The sequence below is a fragment of the Condylura cristata genome, unplaced genomic scaffold (assembly GCF_000260355.1).
Source record: "Condylura cristata isolate star-nosed mole 26May11 unplaced genomic scaffold, ConCri1.0 scaffold00030, whole genome shotgun sequence".
In the NCBI taxonomy this organism is placed as follows: Eukaryota; Metazoa; Chordata; class Mammalia; order Eulipotyphla; family Talpidae; genus Condylura; species Condylura cristata.
In genome coordinates, this window is record NW_004567131.1 from 13532257 (window position 1) to 13555382 (window position 23126).

The 23126-nt window shown below is 39.4% G+C and overlaps 1 protein-coding gene across 1 annotated transcript in view; it reads right to left on the minus strand.

The window, feature by feature from the left end:
* The window catches only part of SFMBT2 (Scm-like with four mbt domains 2), a 166769-nt gene that overhangs the window by 88044 nt on the left and 55599 nt on the right, over positions 1–23126 (minus strand). The window contains exons 4-6 of the mRNA XM_004691230.2: positions 13328–13416; positions 11473–11719; positions 4934–5031 (exon numbers count right to left, since the gene is read on the minus strand). Of these exons, the coding sequence (XP_004691287.1) occupies positions 4934–5031; positions 11473–11719; positions 13328–13416 (434 nt within the window). The remainder of the gene's footprint in view (positions 1–4933; positions 5032–11472; positions 11720–13327; positions 13417–23126) is intronic.

The following is a 23126-nucleotide window of genomic DNA, read 5'->3' on the forward strand; positions in this document are numbered from 1 at the left end:
CCTAAGTCAAATGACTGATGTCTCCATAAGTAGAGGGAAATTTAGACAGACACACAGAGGGGGAAAGACCACATGAAGATGGAGGCAGTGACATGAACTACGAAACACTGTGAAGAGCTGGCAACCCCCAGAAGCTAAGGGACACTGAGGAGACTTCCCACCTCAGAGCCTTATTAGAGAATATAACTTTGCTGGCACCTGGATTTTAAATTCTAGTCTCCAGAATTATGATAGATTGAATCACCATTGTTTTAAGTCATTCAGATTGTGGTAATTTATCACAATAACTTTAGGGAACTAATACAATGGTTGTTCTCAATATTTTAAAATTAAATGTATAGACAGTCCCTGTACAGAAAGTTAGGTAAGTACAAGTGTCCGATTCTTTTCCATCAAACTAAAAGATGAGACAGCATTTATTAAAGTGCCTCTGAAGTCTAAAGAACACACAACTTTCAATTCAGCGAGTTTTTATTCATTATTATTTATGCTGGAAGACCCTGTGAAATATAGGAAATAATCAATGCTTACTGTAAGGCAGTTATTAGTGCTAAACTTAATTCTCAGGTATCACCCAAAAATAATACTCTGATTTCAAATAATTATTAAAGGGAGGGAGGAAATTAACTGTATTTTTGAATATGTAGACAAGTTATTAAACTCTGGAATCAGGTGAATTATTTTCATTAAAATATTAGAATTATTGGTGTTTATATTTTTTGAAACTTAGCACACAATTCTAAATAGTAAGTTCACATTTTCAAATCCAAACTAACAAAATATTTCATTTCAATTAGCTAAACATACGTCCACTCAAAAATTTGTTCATTTATTTAGCAAATATTTTTTGAATACTTAACAGCCAAGGAGTTATCTTTGGTTAAACAAATTCAACAAAGAATAGGAAAGACATGATTCTTGTCTTAATGGAGCTCTGAAGTTAAGCAAAAAAAGAAGAAGAAGAAGAACAAGAAGAAGAAGATGGTTATTACACAAAAAATTGCACAAGATATTAAGTATAAGTGTGACACAGACAATAAAGCAGAAGAGAACACACAAACGGAGCCCAAGTTTATCCCGGAAAAGGCAAAATGCCCACAGGGGCTTCTTTTAGAGATTTTATATTTGAGACTAAAGAATGAGCAGAAATTTGACCAGAAAGAGCAGAACAGGTGCAATGGACATGTGAAGAACAGAGAATAGTCAGTGTATTTTTAGAAAATTTACCCTACAGTACAAGCTACAAGAGTTTTTTTTAAATGGGATTGCCAGAATAAGAAGGCAGATTTAAAACCCCCATTAATCTTATCTCTTCCTACACGCTAACCAAAATTCTAATAAACAGATTTTCCTCAAAACACAAACCCAACAGAACAAAGACCTGGAGGCTAAAATGAAAATGAACAAGTAACTAATTTAGCATACTCAATGAACCAAACCCCAGTTTTCAGCAGCAAAGCTAAGATCCAACCAACACAACAGAGGTTATAGAATGTTCAGGAAGCTCAGAAAATGGCTGGCAAAAATTGTGTCTGAAACTCGAGCAGATAAAAGTGAGGGCAACTATTTGGGAAGCAGCGAATAGTTGCTTCCTTTCCTCACTCTTTAATATCCATTCATTCATCTCCAGTCTTCTCTGAAAACACAAAAAAGAGAGCGAGAGAAATAGCCTGTGCTCCATAGGCCTGGACACAGATGACACACAGGCTGGACACTCCAGTCTCTTTTCAGCATTCAGTAACTAGAGCATTCATAGCTGGGGGGTCTGGAGCCCCAGGGGGAATTTTAAAAAGTCCCCCAGAATAATCAACTAAAGAAGAAAAAGCACCCAGAAGGGCCCCCTAGGTCTCTAACACTGGCCAGCCTGCTTTCTCATTCCCCTCTTACTCAAGAGCAGGCAATCAAGGAGAGTTCAGATATCCAAGGAAAACCTCTAACAAGAAAGACAGACACCAAAAGTGACATGGAAGGAACAAATTATTCAGAGAGAAAAAAACATTTAGAAATCAGTAATTCCAACAAAATAAACTCAAGCCCCCAGATTGCAACAACATGAGGCTAGAAACAGAGCAAATAAGGAAAATATACTAAACAAGTACCCTTAAGTATGACCAAAAAAGCTGAGAAACCTGATGGTGGGGCAAACAGAGGAACTGAAAAATAGAACTAAGAAGAAAAGCACATTAAAACCAGAATGAGTTCCATGCCCACATATTCACAGATCAAGAAAGAAAGGAAAGAGCAACAGAAGATACTGCTTTAAACAAGAAAATTTTAAATAACTCAGATAACACATATACGTAGATATGTAAACCTATATACCTAAAGCATATTTATTGTTGCCAATCAGTCTTAGTCCAATAAAAGTGTTTAAAGTAAAAAAAAAAAAAAAAAAAAAAAAAAAGGACTATCAATCACCCACATTAAAGGTGTCCACATGCATTGTGAACACAGCGGGAAGTACTGAGCGCAGTGATGAAAAATAACACCCACTGAGGCACCATTGTGAAATTTCACAGCAATACAGAGAAAGTGAATGTAAGATCCCAGAGAGAAAGAAAACCATGGGGGCAATACTTCCCAATTCTTGGGGGAACCTTCCTAGAATTCTATACCTAAACAAGCTATCAGTGAGGCACAATGATAAAATAAGGAAGGACACATTCCATCATGGGAGGGGAGAAAGGCTGCAGGCAGCCATCACTAAGATAACAGCTCATGTTTTATCAGCTTGCAACCCAGAGTGCAGAATGCCAGAGGAAGCCAGCATAAGACAGTTAACATCTGCTCAAAGTGAATGTCTACTGAAGAAATTCTCAGTTCCTGAGCCAAGCCCAGCTGCCAGGAGCAGGTGAGCACATTCATGGTACCCAAAAATATTTGTGGGTCCATTCCTAAGAACTAGAACAAGCCATAAAAGCAGAAAACACAAACCAACTGATTCCTGTCCACTTAACTAAGAGATGTCCAGTATTGTTCATGCTACAACCTTGGCAGATGGCCAATGAGAATGAACCCCAATTCTCTCAAGATTAGATAATGACTTTGCCTACTCAATTCTCTAAACACTAAACACTGGCTTTTTAGTGAAGCCAGCCTATTGTCCTGACATGGTCCAGTTAACTTCCTTTCTGAATAATCGCAAAATTATCTTCTAAAACAATCAGGATAGTGTTTGCTTCTGGTTTTGTAAAAAGTAAATCCTAAAACATTTAGGATTTGTTGTCACACAACAAAGAGAGGCGAAGGAGTAAGTAAGGTTCTACCCTGAAGGTGGGGAGATTAGGGAAGGACAAAGAAGCCTTCCAATGGGCAGCTGCTTCTGTGTGCACTGGTGGACAGGTATTTGTATTTTCATTATATTACCCCTAAACTCCTCATATGTACAAACCTCAAAATACAAGTTATTTTTCAAGGGCTAGAGGCATGATTAGATGGATACATTTAAAACATTACTAAGGCCACTGTGAAAGGGAGTGGACTTGATGGCATCAAGTAATGAGATGGTCTGTTTTCAGAAGGGGCATGTAGTCAGTACCGTACGAAAGTCACTGACGCTTTTCTTTGTCAGTATGGTTATTATCCTTCCAGCGGGAGATTTCAGAGGGAGGGTATTATTAGGGAAAGAAGGAAGAAGTGAGGGGCAGAGGGTGAAAGGGGTTAGAAAGGAATGAAAAATACTTGGTCCAATAGCAAAATATAAATTAAATTAAAAATGATCAAGATAATGTTTCCTTGCCAACTACCACTAATGCTGAGTATATTATAAAGTTACTCTAGTACAGTACACTCATAAAGTACTATAAAAGACCCCATTCCATGAAACTTCAAACATCATTATATCACTTGTTCCACAGTCCAGCTTTTTAAGTCCAATTTTACTAACAAGGAAAGTGCTGAAAGGAAGGTTCACAATTGGTTAAAATTCTGAATGAAGAGTCCAATATAAATAACATAGGAAGACAACGCCCTAATCCTTGCCTAAAACTCTACTGCATATGATGCCTAGAAAGTTCTTCATTTCATCTTTTATGTGAAACTTCTAGGGTACCTCAAGAATTCGAACTCTCAGAACTCAAAGCAAGATTATGTCATTGTACTGTCATCACATTTAGAACCATCCAAGGAAACCAAGGATGTGAAGCCACATCCACACTTACTCAAATTCCAAATAATAAGAACAGCTGGTTTGGTTTATGATTTCTTCTGACCTGAATGGATCATTTCTGCATAGAACTTCTTATTCTCCTTTGGAGAATTTCTGAGCATAATTTAAAAAATTTTAAGAATGTGGCAATCCATTTCTTCTGTTCCTTTCATCTTTATATTAGCACCCAGAGAAAGATCTAATACCTAAGAGACATTCAGTACATTTCTAGAGACATCAAGAAAATGGAATCTTCAAGAGAAGCAGCCTCTTTATCAAAGAAATGCCCAAAAGGACTTGTTATGTTTTATTCTTTCTTTGGAAAGGGGTGACAGTAAAAATGATATATACGATCATCTATAATAATACACTATGGGGAAAAACAATAAAGCTTAGGAATTTCATGGAAACTAGCCTTAAGGTGGTAACAGAGAAAGGATGGTGAAGTGGGAAAACAGGTAATGGGGGTCAACTACACATTGGTGAATGCAAACCAGGCCTCTGTGGTTATCACATTGTAGCTTATACAGACATTAAATATAATAGTGCATGCTTGAAACCCATGTATAACTGCAAACCAATGTGATTTCAAAAAACTTGATTTTTCATCATTACCTTTAATATGGGTATTTGTGAAGATTACAGAACTGAGCAAAATGGTATATTTAAACAAGGCAACTGGTCAAGAAGGTAACTTTGCATATTGAAGAATAATTCATCTAGAAAACTGTTCACACAGTTTATTCTTGAAAAGAGTAGAGAAATTGCTGTGAACAGATATCTTACCTTAAATACTTCCATTGGAAGAGGAAACTTTGCAGCATCAATAAGGGATTTTTCCAGAGCACATTTCCATTCAGAGGCCATCTTCAAAGGATAGATTTCTGTATCAACAGTAAACCACATAAAAGTTTAAGGACCAAAATGTTCTGCCGGGTAGTTTTTTCTTGAATTTTATCTTCTCAGGATTTCATAATAACCAAGCACACTCAGCAACCATAAGAATTCATACCCTGCCCGCCATAAAAGACCACCTGCTAAAGGGATTTTCTGAAGTTAAATAGCATCTTGGGACTCTGCTACCAGAAATGAAGAATAAACTTAATAGGGCTCTTCTTCAGGGAACATTTGCATGCATTCTGTTGGCAGCCTGTAAGTAATTTAATGGTATAAATCACATTAGCCACATCTTCAGTCACCCACTGTCCCAAATTCCATATATCACCTGGGAAGTAATATCCACTGATGAAGAACTTATTATCTGATAAATTTCTAGGGTAGAAATGACTCTGGCCTGGCATTTTCAGTTATTACAGCATATTTTTCACCAAATCTCTGAGCTCTCATCTCATATGCTAAAAATAGTCTATGTAAGTCAGAATATTATTAAAAGGTAAATTAAAACTAAAATTTACCAACCAAGTTTAATATTTACACTTGAAACGTTGCTAACACACCACATGTTACCCATATTTTTCCCCAGGCTGTGTCAGGGGAGACGGATTTACGAATGGTGGTTACACTACCTGACTGCAAAATTAAGGGAAAAAAATTGTTGAGCACATTTTTTTTACCAATTGCTGAAACTACAGAGAAATTTTATGATATGATATCAACAGATTTAGGACCTTATCAAACTAGGATTTGCAGTAGTACTCACTTCAAGTAGCTATGTTTATACCTTCCCTATATCAAGCCAGGCTACTTCAGACAGACAGTTAAGATCTGTGTATAGACTTAAGCATAGTTAAAAGGCAACATTGAGCCTTCGGGGCTACATTTTCTATTTCTTGCAAGTCCACTTTTCAGCATGGAGCCATATATTTTGATCCTCAGTTTCTGAACTCACTTCGTGCTTGAAGCCCACATGTTTGGCAATTTAGTCTTTTCAAACCACCCTAATTATGGTAGGCCAAAGGTGCTGCCAGGAGGGGTCACAGTAACATGTACCACCCACAATTATCAGCTACACAGAGCCACTTAGTTGTTGTCTGTGACCCTTTGTATAAACATTTCACTTATACTCTTCACCTGGGGAACGTTTTTCCTAACTTGAAATTTCTGTACATGAAAAAAGTATATAGAAGGTTGAGACCCAGTGAGATCCCAATAAAGCCCTCTGGGGAGAATGAATGATTGTTTCCTTCAGCCTCCACATGGGAGGCACGGAGTTGAGGAAGAAATGGCCTATCAGTGGGCCCCATAAAAGAGTAAGAGGGATAAGTATGTGGAGCCCTATAAGCTGCCTCCTAAGGGTGAGAAGGACCTGTGGAATGCAAGAATGGTTCGATCTCAGTGAAGAGGGAAGCAATTCAGAGAACTCTAGGAAGGAAATTCCAGGGGGCACCAAGTACACGTCAGAAGAGAGCAGAAGAGAAACAAGAGCCTTACTTCTTCAGTAGACAAGAACAAATTCACTTTGGGATCTGGAGAACAGGTGGACAGAGCAATCAGTGTGGGCATAACAGTAAAAGGAGAATGAACTCATGAAAAAGGACGGTGATTTTTCAAAGCCAAGGCTAAAGAAAGGATGTAAGGAATGAGAAAAAGTGGCAGGAAGATCCCTATGGTGGTGCCCTAAGGTCCTAGGGTCTGTAATTGAGCTTTCTGAGAAACAGAGAAATCCCTGAGACAGAGAAGAGGGTGAAAGAAGAGGCATCAAATAATCACTGGCTATCAGAGCAATGAAAACCTAACAGAGCTGTACAAGGCACAGACAGACCCCACTGGGATGCCCACCAAGTTGTCCCAGGAAGCTGAGCCCTCTAGCATCCCACCAAACCAGGGCCAAAGGCAACAAATGCAAAGGACAGATTTTCCCACCACCTCCCCCCACCCCAAATTCATGAACTAAAATCTTAACTACTGATCTGATGGCATTAGGAGGCAGGTCTTTGGGAGGTAAAATGGATCATGATGATAAGCACCCTAGCAATGGAATTCATGCCCTAGGGACCTTAGAGTGCTCCCTGCCCTCTCCCACGTGTGAGGTCAGCATCAAAGGCTATCTGTACATCAGGAAAAGAGGCTCTGAAGACACAGCCGCTACCAGGGTCTTATCTTGGGTTTTAGCCATTGAACTGTTGTCTCTAATCTACACAACCATGGAATTCTGTTACAGCAGTCTCAATGGACTAAGACACCCAGATTCCATGTGATTTTTGCCCCAGTGCTACAATTCTAAAATTCTCTGACTTCTGAGGATATTAATTCCTAATGTGGAATTTAAGCCCACGGCAAGGCATACCTCTTTGCTTAAAAGGTAAAAATCTACTGCAGCTAAAGATAGACACCTAATGATTTCAATAAGCAACGAACGATATTCCTTATTCCTTCCATGCGTATGTTTCATTAGATGGAGAAGCCCTCAGTTACACTGGCAACTTTATGGGCAATAAATAGCACCATTAAAAGAACATAAAGTATATTCTTAAAATGATCGTGTTGCAGGTAATTTAATAGCATGTATCATGTCAATTTCTGTTTGTGGCAAAGTAATAAGCAATTAAAATATGTCCTGATTCATCTTTAACTAGCAGTCTAAGTGAAAAATCAGACATTTTTCCTTTGTACAAATGTTTGCAGGCTGTTTTGCTATAAAGTACTTCAGAAAGTAGGAGTGCAGAAAATCAGCATCTCACAGTCTCAGAATGAAGGCCCCAGGAGTGAGCCCATTCTCTTATGCACCCCAAAACCTCCATCCTTCCTTCTTCAACAGGTAGTCGCAAGTGAGGAAAAGACTCATCTATGATGAAGAGAAAGCAGGCAAAAAAGTGCCATGAACTGAAAGTTTGTGACCTTCACTGCCAAAATTTAGATGCTGAGGCCCCTCCAGTGTGACAGTAGGTGGAAGGGGTCCTTTAGGAGGTAACAGGGGTTAGATGCGATCAAGATAATGGGGAATCTCATAACGGGACTCGGGTACTTATCAGAAGAGACACTAAAACGTGTATTCTGTTCCTCTCACTCTCTGGGTCCGTCTCCCCCACGTGCACGCACACGTAAGAGGCCATGTGAGTCCAGCCGAGAAGGCGGTCAGCTGCCAGTTAGGAGAGCCTCTGGGAGCCCAACCAGGCCCACACCCTGATCACGGATTTCCAAGCTCCAGAGCTATGTGGAAGTGCATTGCTATTGTTGAAGCACCCACTGCGGGACTTGCCATGGCAGCCCTAGTGAATAAATACAGAAAGCAACAACTCTTTGAGGACTAGGAGTTCAAGCAGGAAGCATTTCAGCTAGATTCGGAAACCTCCTGACTCCAGTGGCTAGCTTAAACAAGGAAGAAAAATTTAAAAAATAAGAAAAGTTTGGCATAAAGATTGCTTTTCTTTGAGGGAAAGGAAATTCTAGGTAGAGATGAAAAAAATCTCAAAAAGGACATATGAAACTCTACCTCGCTTTTGAAACATCCAGAATATTGAAATCAGGTAGGGCCTCTAAATAATTCCTTACCAATGACCACCTGCTTTAACTTCAATAAAAACCTAAGATAGGCCCTCCCTGGTGGCGCAGTGGGTTAAAGCACAGCACTGAGAAGCTTAAGCCACTTCTGCATGAGTTCGATCCTGCCTGCCCCTGAGGAGATCCACATGGCATGGCAGACCTCTCCTGACCCGCCCGCTGCTCCCCTCAGCAGTGTACTTCATCGATCTGCCTGTTCTGCTCCCCACTCTGTTCCTGGTGAATCCTCTCACCCTCCACATCTCTGGCCTGTACCCCAGTTCTGTATGAATAAATAAATAAATCTTTAAAAAAAAAAATCTACGATCTCAGATTGAAAAACTAGAAAATGCCAGTTGATTGAGGTACTTAACACACCAAGTATTTAATTGTCCCCATTTTACAGGTGAGAAACCTGAAGTTCAAAGTAACCAGTGCAAGAACTCTCGCTAGCGAGCCACAAAAGGAGCAACTAACTTGGACCTGTCCAAGTTCATATTCTTTCTTCTTTGCCAGGCTTCTCCTCAAGCTTAATGTCACGTGGACTCCTTTTATTAAAGAAAACAGTATTATGAACCCCACAGCCCATATTCCTATACACCCTATATCTTGGAGCCATTGATGGGCTCAATAAAAGATGAAATCACCAAAGAGTCCCTCTCCTGAGTCTGATTCTGTCCCTAAAGGCTCCCCTAACAGGGGGCAAGAGGACAGCACCAGCCTCATCATTCTGTACAGTGCAGAGGGCACTGAGGGCGTGAACTCATCTGGCTTAGCCTCAAAGGTGACCCAAAGCATCATTTATCTCCCTCCTCCACCACCCTTGCCAGTCTACATCTCACCACCAGTTTAATGCTCAGAACAAAATATTGGATTCTGATGGAGTTAAAGATGCCAAGGAGGAAATATTCATTTCATTTATTTAATGGTAACTGGGAATAAGAAAATAGCTCTTTCCCACCTATATTTCAGTTAAAGAAACAGTGCAACTATAGAGTTTTAGAAGTCACACTGGGTCTTGCAATTAATTTACACAAACCCAAAATACTAGGTTCTGACATGAAGACTCTGGGGAATAACTGCTTCCCAGGTATTATAGCACTCAAGGAGCTAGGAGAAGCCAGTTTTCATCATGTCACTACATTTGAAAAATATGAAAGTCACATATTTAGAGTCACTTTCACTTTTTATCCTCTTCCACTACAACTGAAAGAAAAGAATTAAGACAAGGAGACACACACTGTTCTCATGTATAAAATGTGAAATTATCTGAATGAAGAGAGTGCTGTCGTGCAAAATATCGTCAAAGTATCTACAGTGATATTCCCCATTCTTGTTTTTCAGCAATGTTTCACAGAAAAAGCGCCCTACAGAAAACCTACAAGGCTTTAGTACTCCTTTACTTTACTATAAACTGTTATACTGGCAAATATGTTTGTCCTAAAATTTATAAAGCAATTATATACTAAGCTGAGATTTATACACCCAACTTTCTTTGCAAAGTCAATTTCTCCTGCTAGGTGATGAATCCCAAGGCAAACATGAGCTTAGATCTCTCTCCACACTGACAGGTCCTTTGTTTGTCATCATAGTCCAAAATTACTCCGGGTATAAATGGATTTCTTGGCTGCTTCTCAAAATGTTGACAGCAATAATATTAATAAAATGCCATGTTACATGTCTAGATGCCTGTCAAATTTAACACAAATGCAAGCACATGAGACATAGAATGAGGAATTGTTTTCGATTAAAGCCCTTGAGTGACAGGAAAGGGAAATATAACTCCTCAGTTTCATGTACCCAAGACTAACCCTGGGAGGAGAAATCTCTGGCAATTTTAATAAAGTAAAGAACCAATTCTTTGCTCCCAATATATCTGTGAAAATGACCAGAAGGAAGATCAGCAATTTCTGGAAGGACTGAATATTTCCTCCTTGGCATCTTTAACTCCATCAGAATCCAATATCTTGTTCTGAGACCACCTATCAAAAGGTTCATAAGGCCAGTAAGGGGGAGTGGGGCAGAATGGGCCAGGACCTTGGGTTTGAATTGCAGCACATCCCCTCTACAAGTTGGAAAACTCTGGACAAATTGCTTAGTCCCAGTCTCAATTTTCTCTGCTATAAACAGAAATATTCACACCAAACATGCAGCATTTTTGGAATCAAAATAAACAACATAGCAGATGTAAAATCACCTGGTGCAGAGTAAACATTCAACAACAGTTATTTTGTAAACACTGAGTTTTTGCCCAGTTAGGTATGTGAGGAAGCATAATGCACTATTCTACACAATTAAGTCCATGGAAAGTCATTTGACAGAGCATTGGAAGCTTATTAAGACCTATGATATGCCAAGGAAAAAAAGCATCTGCTACTTCTATCTAGGTCAGACAGATAATATAACGATAAGCATTTGGTTTGCATATTCAGATAGATGGAAGTAAGGAGGGAGGTATGAAGGGCACATCATTCGGGTTTAGATATTCAGATAGATGCAGGATGGATGGATGGATGAGTGGGTGGATAGAAGGATGGACGGATGGACGGATGCATGGATGAATAATTGGAGACTTTGGAACCTACTTGTAAGACTATCAAAATCCCTAAGGAAAAAGAATATAACCAAGTCCCAATCTATACACTTAGAGTGACTCCAAAGGAAGTAAATCAGCCTGCCCACAGGCTCACACTTTTCCCCTTCTACAACCCTACTAATTAAGGTCTTTTGTTCACCAAAGAAAATATTATGAGGTCCAAGTACATAACATTTACATACTCACATGTAAAGATACCACAGAGCTAAAAAAATTTCCTGAGACATGTCCAGGTAAATAGCAAGTCACCTTCTAAAACACTTCACAGCAACGAAAGTTCAGCCCTTACCTGAAGGTGGGTCCATTCTGTATTTATTCTCTTGACACCAACCAACTGGTCGAAGTCTGTAATCCAAGTAAAACAACCACTGGTCATAGGATTCAGTGTCCTCCAATCCCACATAGCGAAGGCGTAATCTTCCTCCAACATTTCCAATCACACTAACTATCCAGTACTGAAAAGGGTTCTGAGAATCCTGAAGTTCTATTAAGGAATCAACTGTAATGAGGTCTATAGGGCCTTTCCCTCGCAGAGGCTGTTTAAACAGAAGCAAAACTCCTTATTTTAAACTTTCTTTTAAGGTTCTCATGGAAACAGATGACAGCAGAAGATAATATTTTTTCACACCATCATCCAAGCTATTGGCAAACAATCTGGTGTTTCCCTCCACCCCCATCCTCTCCACAATCATGCCCCTCCCCCTCCCGCTCCCCCCACACACATTCCCCATCTTATCCAACCCTGGATCCAAACACAAAAATCACAAGTAAACAGAAAATAACAGTTTGTGCAGTTATCACCAAACAAATCACCCTTCCCAGATAAAACTGCATTTGTTAAAAATTAGCATGCTTTCAAGGAGAATTATACCCAAATTTGCCTCAAGCTAGAAAATATGTGGTGGCAAAATGGCTGCTTTGCAGCAGACAGACGTCTAGCGTCAGGCAGTAAGTGGAGATTGATTCGGCAGACATTTATCTTGCTATGATTATGTCAGAAAGCATGACTATATGTAGATGACATCTCTGATATACATGAATGATCAATTCAATTTGCCTGTGTGAGGTAATTTCTAGATGTAACCCAACAGTTGGTTTAGAAGATATGTAAAATCACTGCCCCACCTAAGGAAACTTCTTAGCACGTCAGCATATGAAAAGGGTGTTTGTTCAGCTTGCCAACTAGGCAAGCACATTTCTCAAAAATCAACAGAACAAGATAATTTGTCCTTTGGAAAGGGTGAAAAGTTTGTTAACCAAACAGTTCAACTAGCAGCCATTAAGATAAATAAATACACCAGGCGGAATTTCACAAAACCAAAACAATAGCTATGAATTAGACTGTGGTATTCCATAGCACCAATATCACTTAAGACAGAAGGGAAAGTTTTAATTAGATGAATGGAATAATGCTATTGTGAAAATCTACACCATACTCCTCATTATTCGTTCTGTCTTCTCCTTTTCGGAGGTATTCTGCAAACAGATTTAGTGACTCAGTAAATACTGATGGCACAGTATACTTCTCTTCCTGTTTTATTATATATGTCAATATTCAAATCTTCTAGCATAAAATATTTTCAAATGAAATATCTAGAATTCACAGTACAGGTTGTTTTCCTTTGTACTTGCAATGACCTTAACCATCTTTAAATATGGTCAGCCATTCCTCCTCATCTTTAGAAGAGAAGCTAATTATCTTCTATCATGCTTGTTCAAATTGTGCATTATGAGGCAATATGGACTATTTAACAGATTTGCTTCCCAATTTACCCCAAGAAGCTATACTAGGGCACATAGTGCTTAGTTTTCAGCTAAGGATTTCAGTGCCATCATTAATTAGGGTAACTTAAACAAATAGTGCAGTGGGAAAATTATTTCAACAATTAGATATATTTTCAAATGTGGTCACACAGAACCAAATTTTCCATGTACTGACTGTACCATAGGTGCAATTCTTCAATGTCATTAAAATCAGCAACCTAAGTAAGTCAGGAAAAAATAGGAAGTTAGTTTATTTGGCCAAAGATATTTGTATGCACACGTATACCTGCAGAAGGATATATGCAATGATGCCACTAGGTTTGAGCTCATGTAACTGTGAAGCTTCAGACATAGAATAGCTGTATAACAACAATACATACACCTTCCAGGAGGTTGGCAGGAGCTGTCCGGGAACCAGTCAAATCCCGTATGAGAAATTCAGTCCAGTCTGTATATTTCTCTTTGATTGCTGCCAAGACAAAGGAGAAATAGTGCACTTCAACACAGCAACAGATGATCCAACAAATTTAAAATCACAGCACTTTTCTTGTTATTGCAATACTTTCTTCTTAATTTGAAACAAAATGCCTACGAAACAAAATTATGACAACAAAATGGTTAATAATGGGTAGTTTTGCTGGGCAGCAAGGAGATGCAAGAATATGAGATCCTGGGCCCTCCCTGGTGGCCCAGCAGGTTAAAGCACAGCACTAAGAAGCTAAAGCCACTTCCGCATGAGTTTGATCTCCGCCTGCCTCAGCTGCCCCGGAGGTGACCCACATGGCGAGGCAGACCTCTCCTGACCCGCCTGCTGCTCCCCTCAGCAGTGTACTTCAACGATTTGCCTGTTCTGTTCCCCACTCTGACTCTGTCTCTGGTGAATCCTCTCACTGCCCCTGCACCTCTGGCCTGTACCCAAGTTCTGTATGCACAAATAAATAACTTTAAAAAAAAAAAAAAAGAATATGAGATCCTGAGAACTTACAACCTATCTAGAAATCAGTGAACACCAAAGAAGATATTATAAAGAACACAATCTAGAGGGTTCCAAGAGGAATGAGTAAATGACAGAAGAATCAGAAAGTTTCCAGCTAGGAAAATAAAAGGAGCCTTTAAAAAGATCAAATAGGTAGAAAGTGAACAGCCCAGAAAGTAGGTATATATATTTAATAAACAGGAAATCTGCATAAAAATGAATCTAGCAATGATATAAAAGTTTAAACAAAAGTTGCAATACAAACTAATGTTGGGCCCTCCCTGGTGGCGCAGCGGGTTAAAGCACAGCACTGAGAATCTAAAGCTGCTTCCGCATGAGTTCAATTCCCGCCTGCCCGGGAGGTGACCACATGGCGTGGCAGACCTCTCCTGACCCGCCCACTGCTCCCCTCAGCAGTGTACTTCGTCAATCTGCCTGTTCTGTTCCCCACTCTGTCTCTGGTGAAGCCTCTCACCGACCCTGAGCCTCTGGCCTGTACCCCAGTTCTGTATGCACAAATAAATAAATCTTTAAAAAAAAAAAAAAAAACTAATGTTGAAGGGCCTCCTTGGTGATGCAAAAAGTTAAAGCAAAGCTATCTGCAGCCACTGATTGCAGCACAACTCCGATGCCCAGCCAGGGGGGTGACCCGCATGAAGCAGCAGACCTCTTCTGTCTCACCTGCTGCTTCTCTCAGCAGCGTATTTCGGTAGGTCTTCCTGTTCTGCTCTCCACTCTGTCTCTGATGAATCCTCTCACTCCCCACCCCCATGCATCCCTGGCCTGTATCCCAGTTTTTGAGTGCATAAATAAATAAATCTTGAGGGGGGGGGACTCAGAAGCTGCTGCAATTTCTTTAATATTAAAAGTGACCAGGACACAAGCAGGGTGACAGTACTGTGAACAAGGGAGGAGAGTGTTAGGGACAATTTTTGAAAATAGAAATATCAAATCTCAATTGTCTAAAGTCCAAAACCCACTAAAAATGTGACTTCTTGGCTCATGTGCCCACAAACATATCTCCAAAGGTTTCAGTACGTTACATTCGCAAGCTAGAGTAGTCCTTCACACTCACTCCCAGGGCAGCACAGAATCTGCAGAATCAGCAGCAACAATGAGGGCAAAATACTTGCCCTGGTTCACATCCACTGACACTGTGACCTTGTCTTTGACAGGCCATGAAGAGCTAGTGGGCCATGAGCACCATATGGGATAAAGCCAACATTCAGTCCTTGTGAAAAGGTCAAGACCAAATGATTGGGACATTGTTCTGATGCTTCAGAAGCATGATGCAACCACTTCTAGCTCAAATCTAAAGGAAAAGAGCTATATGATAAACTAGTATTGTGGGAAAAGCAAGGTTAAAGCATGAGGAAGATATCTGGCTCCCTGATCGGCCATGACTAGTTGTTTGACCTTGGGTAAGTCTTTCGACTTCTCTCCTCCTCTTTCCTCACCAGTATAACAACGGTGCTGACAACAGTTTGCTTGTGGGGGTGCTATCTGGATTAAAAAAAGATATATATGTCAATAAAACATGGCATTACCTAGCACACAGTAAGCAATTAATAAAGATTAATTCTTGTTTTGTTGTAAGTACATATGAAATGATGAGAGTCTCAGCAGTTATGATCCATTCCCACAAATTCCAGGTTGAAACTTTCAACAAGCTTTGACAGGACTACCAGTAGCAAGGGGCCCATAGCTAATATCTGCTGTTTTAATCACTAACTTGAATCTCAGTCAGTAGGTCCCACTGCCCATCAATGATCATAAGACCAAGGAAAACCAAACAGTAGGTACTCAGGGAAGGTTGGAAGGCGCAGTTTTAAGAGTCATATACCAAAATCCTAATAACAAGAACATTATCCCGTTTTATTCTTTTTACCTCTAGATTTTTTTTCCTCAAATAAAATGTCATCTTCCCTACTTTATACATCTATATTACCTGGAAGCTAATGATATGGAAAAAGCTAAAACTATTTGATGCTAAAACTGGGTTATTGTTCTGTTCTATCATTAGCATAAGTAGCACTCCTGACCCTACTAAGGCCTGAATAGTTGTGTTCTACTCTCCCCAGTGCATATTGAACCCTAACACCCAATGGGATGGTTACAGGAGGTGGAACCTTTGAGAGATAATCAGAACTAGATGAGGTGATGAAGAAGGAATCCGCATGGATAGGATTAGCACCCTTATAAAAGAAGTGCTAGCAAGTTTCCTCACTCCTTCCACAAAGTGAAGTTACAAAAGGCACCTTTCAGGCATCAGGACACCAGACCCCAAATCTCCTAGCACCCTGATCTGGACTTCCCAGCCTCCAGAACTGTGAAAAATACATTTCTATTGTTTCTAAGTCACCAAGCATGTAGTACATCAGTCAAAACCAATTAAGAAAGGCCCCCTGTATGCCAATTGGTTATTGAGAAGACTAAAAGCAATGAGAGGCATGTAACTATAAGTAATTAAAATATGTATTCACTTTGTGCTTTACAAAGTCCTTCACCTTACTCTGTCTCTGTTGATCCTCCTAACCATGTGACGAGGTAGATGTTCTTAACCAACTTTTGCTCAAGTTCATGGAAAAAAAACAAGCAGAGACTGTATCAAAGCCAAGCATTCAGAACTCACACTCTCATGGTCTCTTTTCACTGGAACACAGACTGCAAAGTTTTTGCATCCAGATAAATCAATCATTCAACTTGTAGGCATGGCAGAGATAACATGACATCAACTGGCTGAACAAAAGTTTAAAGATTAGGTCAAAATATCCAATGCGATAAATATGCATATCGTGTTTCATTATGAAAGAACAATCAGCACAGTGGAGTGATAAATGGGCCTGTGCTTGACAGAATTTATGCCAATTTTCACTGTAAGAAGTGCAATGTCTCATTGCAGGGTGGAGTAGACAGTATATATGGCTATATAATCTAATCCACATAATCAAAGGTAACATTTAAGTGAAATCTTTTTAAATGTGCAAGTACCTTATAAAGACTTTATACAACTGAAATTTAAATGTCTGTTTATAGGGGGAAAAAATACTAGCAATGGCTCTGAAATTTACATCTTGTGAGCCCTCCATCCCAGAGGTTCCATAACTTTACATTAATATGTTTCTGCAAAATACTCCGCAGTGATCTTTTATATGCCACAGAATATCGAGACAAATTATTCTCCATGGAAAAATGTGTTTTAGCTGTGGAGAAACACCAACAATTTTAGGCTGAAAAATAAAAAGCGGTCTCAGAAATTTTGCTATAATTTTGTAACAAAAACCATTTCCGCCAGCATTTAGTTCCCCAAAGCCTAAATTTTCCAATGTAAAATAAGTCTATTACAACAAATATTAATATAAATGAAAACTGATGCATGACAAATTTACAATTTCTAGTTGACTGACTTATGTTAAACAATATCCTTTTCACTTAAATTCTAGTAAAAGTTGCCCAGAAATTCTTTAGAATTCATTTCAATAGAAGCAGAAATGCATTTTCCATGGGTCTATACAAACATCTAATTAGAAATTTTAAAACTATCAATTTTTAATTATTACAGAGTATCTCTTTTCAAAGATTCAGAATCAAGGAGTATTACCATTAAAAACTGTCTCTCTCAAAATTAAACCAAGTCCCAGCTCAACTTAAATAGGGTTTTCTCCAAATCAAAGGACTTACCCACACAGAAAAGCCTCATCAGCCACATACCTAACAACATCAAACCTGAACACTGGTGGCTAAGAAATGATTCAAATGAACACACACACACACACTTTTGTGAAGACACTTAGAGAAAATTCAAAATTCCAGAACAGCTTTACTAGGATTAGAAAGCAGATTTAAGAGTTCCAAATAAAAAGCAAAAAATTACCATCAATTTTCAGAATTTGGGAAAACACCCAGCTTGTTAGAGTTCTAGCCACCAAAAGCATGTCTGTAACCTGTAGAGTGACTTGTCACTTCTCAAGGATGTCATCTCCTGGGGATACTGGCCTGTAGAAACAAAGCTCCCATTTACAAGGATCCCAAGCGCAGACACCTGGGCGCTGACAGACCTAGTTCCCATCTCATCACCTGACATAGGATGGTCCACAGAGAAGACCAGCCAGGCCCTCCCTGTTGGTGCAACTGGTCAGGACGCAGCACACAAGCTAGCTGCAGCCACCACAGCGTGCGTTCGATCCCTGGCCCCGGAGGTGAACCTCATGGACCAGCCGCCAACTGCTCCCCTCAGCAGTGTACTTCATCCATCTGCCTGTTCTGCTCCCACTCCGTCTCTGGTGAATCCTCTCACTGCCCCTGCACCTCTGGCCTGTACCCCAGTTCTGCATGCATAAATAAATAAGTCTTTAAGAAAAAAAGACCAATCAGCCCACTTGTTTGAAAGATGGGGAGAATAGTCATCATGAACATAACAGCCACTGTATCTCAAGCATACTACTGATGAGAGAAAAAACACCGTTCTATCCATATTTCTGATCCTGCTGTTCCTTCTGGCCATTTTCTCAAGTCATTTTCAACCATCCTATCTTTGACTTTATTTTACAAGTCACTTTTTCTTAATGTATATGTTTCTTTCTTGCTCTTTGATGAGTCCCATTCTTCTCAACTTTTTTTTAACACATTGTATTTTCAAAATTTCTTATTAATAATTAAGGGGATTTTCTCCACTTCTACCCCTGGTTTCTCCCTGATCCCTAGGTTCATGGTATTGTTCTTTTTTCTCTCTCTCTCCTACCAGGGGCCTCCCTGGATTGTCCAGTGATCACTGACCACACATCATGCAGAATCTGGAAGCCAGGAAAACCCTGGAGGCAGGATTCATGGCTTAGAGCAGACGTTTTTAAACAGAGTGGGCATTAGGGAATTTCCAGCTATGAAGTCAACTACAAACTAGCCTCCCTGGGCCTCTCAGATGCTTCTATCCATTCCCTCAGAGATTAGCCTTGAGATAAATGTGGTTTTCAGTCCCTGGTTACACAAATGGGGTACGGTGGTGAACAAGCCCAGGAAGTGTTCTCACTCAGGCATCCCGCTAAGCCCTGTTATTCTCAGCTCCACTCAGGACACCCACATGCCCAGCACTCAAAGCCCTAGGGCTCCAACAGATCCCTAATAAGTCGAGGGTTGTAGCAACCCCCACAATATTTTAGCAGTCCCTCAGTTTCCAGGCTGCCAGAAACATTCTAAAATTTCTTTTCTACATTGGTCTCTCTTCAGCTTTTTGTTATTGATATATATATATATATATATATATATATTATTCATTTACTATAGTTTTAAAGGGGTATCTGGAAAAAGAGATAAATAAAAGTGTGCAACCTACTAGTAAGAATGAAAAGCCTATCGCACATGAGATCTGGGCCTTTACAACAAGATGTGAGAACACAAATCAGGAAAATAATCGCTTTCTGATGACATTACTAAAGAAGAGAGAAGAGACAGCAGAAGGCCTTAAATTATAAATAGAAGCATTTAAACTAACTATTAAGAATAAAAAGAGTTCTTTCCCTAAGAAATTTTTTGAAGAGGGAGAGGTCAGTTTAATTTTTCATATAGAATGTACATTATACTGATCCTACAGTCTTGCTAAGCTCCTACACACACACACACACACACACACACATCCTGACTTACATGGTTTTCAATTGATACTACAGAATACACATATACTTCCCAGAGTCTATGTTTCTTTCTGGCCAAGCTAAGCTTTTGTTACCTATATCACGCACAAAAACACACAGAAATCAGAAAAACTTGAGAAAAATCATAAAACTCAAAATACAAAACAGATTTCTGCACCCCTATACTCCAAACTGGCTTGCTTAAGCAGCTGGTTTGCAACTTAGGTTTTCATAAGTGAGGTTATTCCTACAGTTCACATAAGTCACATCTTACTGAAAAGTGCATTTATTCTAGTAAGTTCTATTTTATCATATTAGTCTGTTTAAATATGGCAAGTACCTCAATTCATATTTATTTACAATAATACTTTTAAAGGGACTTTTGGTGGTTGCGTATTTTTTTTTGACAGCTCCTCAGAATGGCATGGCATGCATTCTGAAGCAGCAGCCAGGGACGCCTGCATCAGAGACACACAAGGTGAACTAGTACCTGCCTGAAGGAGCTGGTCCTGACACTCCTTACTTTTTCTCTGCCTTAAAAGCCACCCCTCTCTTTCAAACTCGTTGCCCAAGTCCTGAAAATTCCAGGCCCTGCAAGTTTCCTGGTTGTCATAAAATAAAACTGAACCCACCTCCGGGAGCTCCCCTTTCCCATCTGCGCCCTTCTGAAAAATAAGCGACCAGACTGGTAACTGCAATGTAAAGAAAGCATAATGGACCACGTCATCCCCGCAAGTTTAAGAACCACCCATTCTTTTTGAAAAACCTCCTTGAACTATCTTTTATGTCAAGTTGTGTTTTTGTTCCCTTCTAAACACAAACGTAAAAGAAAACTCTCCCCCACTCATTATTCAACTTCCCCACTCAATTCCCCCCTGACAACTCCCCACTCACTGAATTCACTCCTCTCCAAAGGCTTACACCTGCACCCTGTACACTCTTCTCCCACCCACCTCCTGCATCTCCTGGGTCCGGTGAGGGCTTCCAGACACCAAACTTGGCTGTTCTTCTTTCGTCTCCAGCCATACCTGCAGGCACAATGGTTGCAGGCACAGCGGAAGCTTCTACATCGCTCTTGCAAAAAGTCCAAACACAGCTATGTTTGATAAGAGGTCGTTTCACAAGATGTTCTTGGTAACCAGCATTATCATTGTTCTGTCAACAAGGGTGCTGGTCTCACCTTAAAAGGTAACTGACATCATATGTAAACCAGGCAAATAAAAGAAGGAACAAAAGAGAAATGATAGTTCATTTTGAATGCTTGTGTGTGTGAGTTAAATCGTAGTTTTTCAAAAGAGCTTTGTAATATCCATGGTAACTGTTATTTAATCTGAATACAAGTTCTATTTCATTAAAAGATTAGTAAAACAGACACAATTTATAAAACTACCTAATTTGTCAGTTCTTCCTGTGGAAAAAATGTATTAAACACTACTTGTGCAGTTGTTATAGGTATTGGGTATTCAGATAGCACGACAGCTGTGGAATTATAGGAGACTGTAATTAGACAAATGAATACAAACATGTAATTTTCAAGTGAGTTAAATTTAGGAATTGGGAAGGAATGTGGACTCCAGGAGATGTTTGCTTTATTATAGAACTTAGGAAAGACCAGCAGGGAATTGAGATTTTTAATTTCAGCATACTAAAAACCAAAAATATCAGACATCCAGTCTCTTACTGATTTGGCATTAAACATTTTACGAGGTAGGACAGATATTAAATATTTCTCTAGATTTCTGACTTTAAGTGCACAATAGAAGCCCACTAGGTAACACCCAAACTGTTCGTTTTAGTTAAAGAAAGTGGAGTTGAAAGAAATATACAGAACAATACAACCATAGCTCTCGAAGGATCAAATGCTTTCTCTAAGGTTCACCACAATCTCTTACTACAAGAAATAAGATTTTAAAAAGAAAATAAGTATCCAAGAAAACAGAAAACAATGATGCTAGTCTCAAGGTTCAACCCATCTTAGTGAGCATTATACGTTTAAGAGCTAGAAGACAACCTCTAAAATTATTAGAAAGTGAAGGCCTTATCATTATTCACCAATTAGAGACTTTTACCCAATCAAACATGAATTTCTTTCATTCCTGCACAGTTTCTCCAATTCTTCTCTAGCTTTCAACATCTCAGCTTTATGGACAGTTCTGCTATTGCTTTAACCATCGTCTTGCTTTTAAAGGGTACGCTTGTGAAGACGCTTTCTTTCTCTCTACTAGAAAAAATTTTCTAAGGTCTTTTATTAGCTCACAGCACAGAAACTATCAAAACTGAATTGACTTATCACAAAGGTCCAGGAGTCTAAGTTCAATGAAATAAGACACTTACTTTCTAAAGATTTTTTTCTCATAAGTGTCTCTCTCTCACATACTTGACATTTCTTTCTGTAAAGTTACTTTCTTGCTGCAGTGAAATAGCTTTCATGCAGTATCTTCCCAATACTCTCTTTGGGTATATGTTTTAAAAAGAAAAAAACAACCTCGCATAAAATTTACATGAGCACACCATTGGTATATACTTTATTAAATGAATCTATTTTCCAACAGTTTTCAGGTTACTATGTATGGAGGCTAATTTTATGTGTAGCTTGGTTGGCCCACAGAGCTCAGATATTCGGTCAAACATTACTCTGGATGTTTTGTGAGCATGTTTTTGGATAACACTTGTGTTTAAATTAGTGGACGTCGGGGCCCTCTTTGGTGGCACAACAGGTTAAAGCACAGTACCGTGAAGCTATCAGCAGGTACTGCTGCACAAGTTTGAGCTGTCCAAACCCACAGAATATACACCAGGAGTGAACTTTAATGTAAACTGTGGGTTTGAGAGATGGTGATATGTCTGCAGGTTCATCGGTTGTAACAAATATCCCGTCTAGTTGGGAGAATTGCACACTCTTATTGTCATTTCACTCGATTTCAGTTTTAATTCTGTACTCCAGCTTCCAATGACTTTCCTGGCCCGTTAGTCAACATTCCAGCTTAGTCCTATGACTTCTGATTCTGCTCACCTAACTGGTCCCCTTAACGCATACTTTAAAGAGCCACCCTCAACCCCACACAGGCCTGGGCAGAATTCTCTCCCATGTAGCTCATTACACACTATACTTTCTGTCCAGCACGCATGCCTTTCTTTAGACAACGCACTATACGAGATTAGGAAAACATTTTTCTGATTAAAACGTTCACCTCAAAGCATACTAGAGTCTCTAGCATACAGCAGACATCCAATAAACACTTTAGAAATGCGTAAATGCACACTTAAGACTGTTTTAGACAGCGTAACAGAAGTTACACTAAGGTTAAATTTACCAGACCAATCTCTGCTATTAGTTGCTAACTTCAAGGAAATTATATTCTTTGGAATTTAACAGTATCAAATTATAAGGCTGGTAAGTGAACTTGAGTGCAAATTCATCCCATCTCCTTTCCCAAAGTCCCTAAACAACCTTTGCCCTGATAGTGACTTGTCTGCTATTAAGAACCTAGGTCTGCCCCCTGGACTACTCATAGAGTTGAAATGTTTCAATTCTTCAAAATTTAGTATGACCCCTCCCCCATCATGCCATTTTCT